Source organism: Crocuta crocuta, unplaced genomic scaffold, assembly GCF_008692635.1.
Source record: "Crocuta crocuta isolate KB4526 unplaced genomic scaffold, BGI_CrCroc_1.0 scaffold598, whole genome shotgun sequence".
Taxonomy (NCBI): domain Eukaryota; kingdom Metazoa; phylum Chordata; class Mammalia; order Carnivora; family Hyaenidae; genus Crocuta; species Crocuta crocuta.
The window spans coordinates 1,251,179-1,253,125 of NW_027532848.1; the positions used below are offsets into that span (position 1 = coordinate 1,251,179).

General features: G+C 47.6%; 1 protein-coding gene across 1 annotated transcript in view; it reads left to right on the forward strand.

Annotated features, from left to right (window-relative positions):
• The window catches only part of DMD (dystrophin), a 637,032-nt gene that overhangs the window by 543,252 nt on the left and 91,833 nt on the right, over window positions 1-1,947 (forward strand). Inside the window, exon 17 of the mRNA XM_077745468.1 lies at window positions 286-443. Coding sequence (XP_077601594.1) covers window positions 286-443 — 158 coding nt within the window. The remainder of the gene's footprint in view (window positions 1-285; window positions 444-1,947) is intronic.

Genomic DNA, 1,947 nt, shown 5'->3' on the forward strand with positions numbered 1-1,947 from the left:
TTTGGGCCTAGGAAAAATTCACTTGTCAAGACTGTGTGTAAACTTGGTTTCTCGCAGGGCCGTAGCTTATTTAAAAGCTGTCACATTTTGTATATACACAGTGATGATGAACTTGATCCATAAAAATAGTAAATGTCTGGATTTGCATGAATTAGAAGGAACCCCTCTGTGTGGGAATATGGGCTCCTCTCAATAACGAGTCCTGGAGTCGGGGCGGGAAGGTTTTGCTAGCCTCTACTCGATGGCTGTTTTTTGGTTGTTGAACTTCTCTCCTTCCATTCGCAGACCTTTTCAAGCAAGTGGCAAGTTCCACTGGATTTTGTGACCAGCGCAGGCTGGGCCTCCTCCTGCACGACTCTATCCAGATCCCGAGGCAGTTGGGTGAAGTTGCGTCCTTCGGGGGCAGCAACATTGAGCCGAGTGTCCGGAGCTGCTTTCAATTTGTGAGTTACTCACCTTCTTAAGTGACATGCTACTTGTCTGTAGTTTAAAAAGTGATGAAAACAAAAACAGACACCTCGAGCTTCTTGCATTAGCTGCTCTGCAGGCAGGTGGGTATTGGGTGGTATTTGAAACCTCTGTAGGCAATGGCTTCTGGACCCTGGGTTTTGGGGGAGAGGACAGTATGGAGGAAGGAGAAGAAATCTGTCTCCAGCAGGGACCCTGTGGTTACTAAGGTGCTGGGAGGGAAGAGAACCTGCGGTGGTTCGGCAGGGGAGAGAATACAGCTCCAGCCGCAGAAATGCTTTGTAAATAAGAAACTCGGGGTGCCTGAGTGGCTCAGTCGGTTAAGCTGCTGACTCTTGATCTCGGCTCAGATCGTGATCTCATGGTTTGTGAGTTTGAGCCCCACATCACATTCTGCGCTGACAGTGCAGAGCCTGCTTGGGGTTTGCTCTCTCCTCACTCTCTGCCCCTCCCCCGCTCACATTTTTTCTCTCTCTCTCTCCCTCCCCCTCTCTCTCAAAACAAATAAAGTTTAAAAAATTAAAAAAAGAAAATAACTCCTGGCTGTTGGTCAGGAGTTGAAATGGCTCTCTGTAAGTTTTCCTTTAGTAACTTTGACAAACCTCTGCTATTCCAAGGCCTGAATGGTGACACCCCATGTAACAAGGTCAGCGGTTTCTGCTCTGCTTGTGTCCGTCCCCAGCCCATCACGTGGCTTGTCCATTAGCTTTCTTATCCTGCCCCATTACGTGGGGGCACATCCCCGTCAGTGCCCCCGCAAACTCTCTCTTGCTCCCAAGAGGCTGAGAAACCCCACTGACAGATATTGGGGTGGTTCGCGTTTTTGCTAAGGTGGGTGTTGCTGCGGCGAACACCCTTAGGCACTCAGCTCTTCTCCTTGATTGACGTTTTCCCCGTCAGATAAAGTCTCAGGAACTGGATTACCAGACTAAAAGCTAGAAAGAGTTTTGTGGCTTCGGATACACGTTGCCAGATGCCTCCTTGTCAAAGCTTGCTCCCCTCGGCAGTAGACCACCCGCCCTGAGGAGCGAGACCCTTGCACTGTCACACTCTTCACAGCCGTTGTATGTTTGTTAGGTTTTCTTAGAAGATAAGAACTGTTTTCCTCTGATGGGGTTTCTCAATCCATTCCAGGCCCGTGAACAGTAAAACTGGCTGTAGAGATAACCAGATAACCTGGCTCCGCCTCTGGGCTTTGAGCGCAGACTAGGATAAAACCATAGAAGGCCTCCTAAGGGAAACATTGTGAATATTCCCATGTTTAAGGCAGTTTGAACCTTCATTTAAAAAGTTAACCGGACGCATTGATGAGATGTGCACACAGTAAGCGTGGGGAAATAAATGCATTTTTTCACCTCATGTTCAAATTTCCCAAAATGTAAATAGACCATCACTACCTCTAGATTTTTTTTTACCCTCTACTCCAGAATGTAGACACAGGTAACTTTCATAAAGCGAATATTAATGGCCACAGATAAT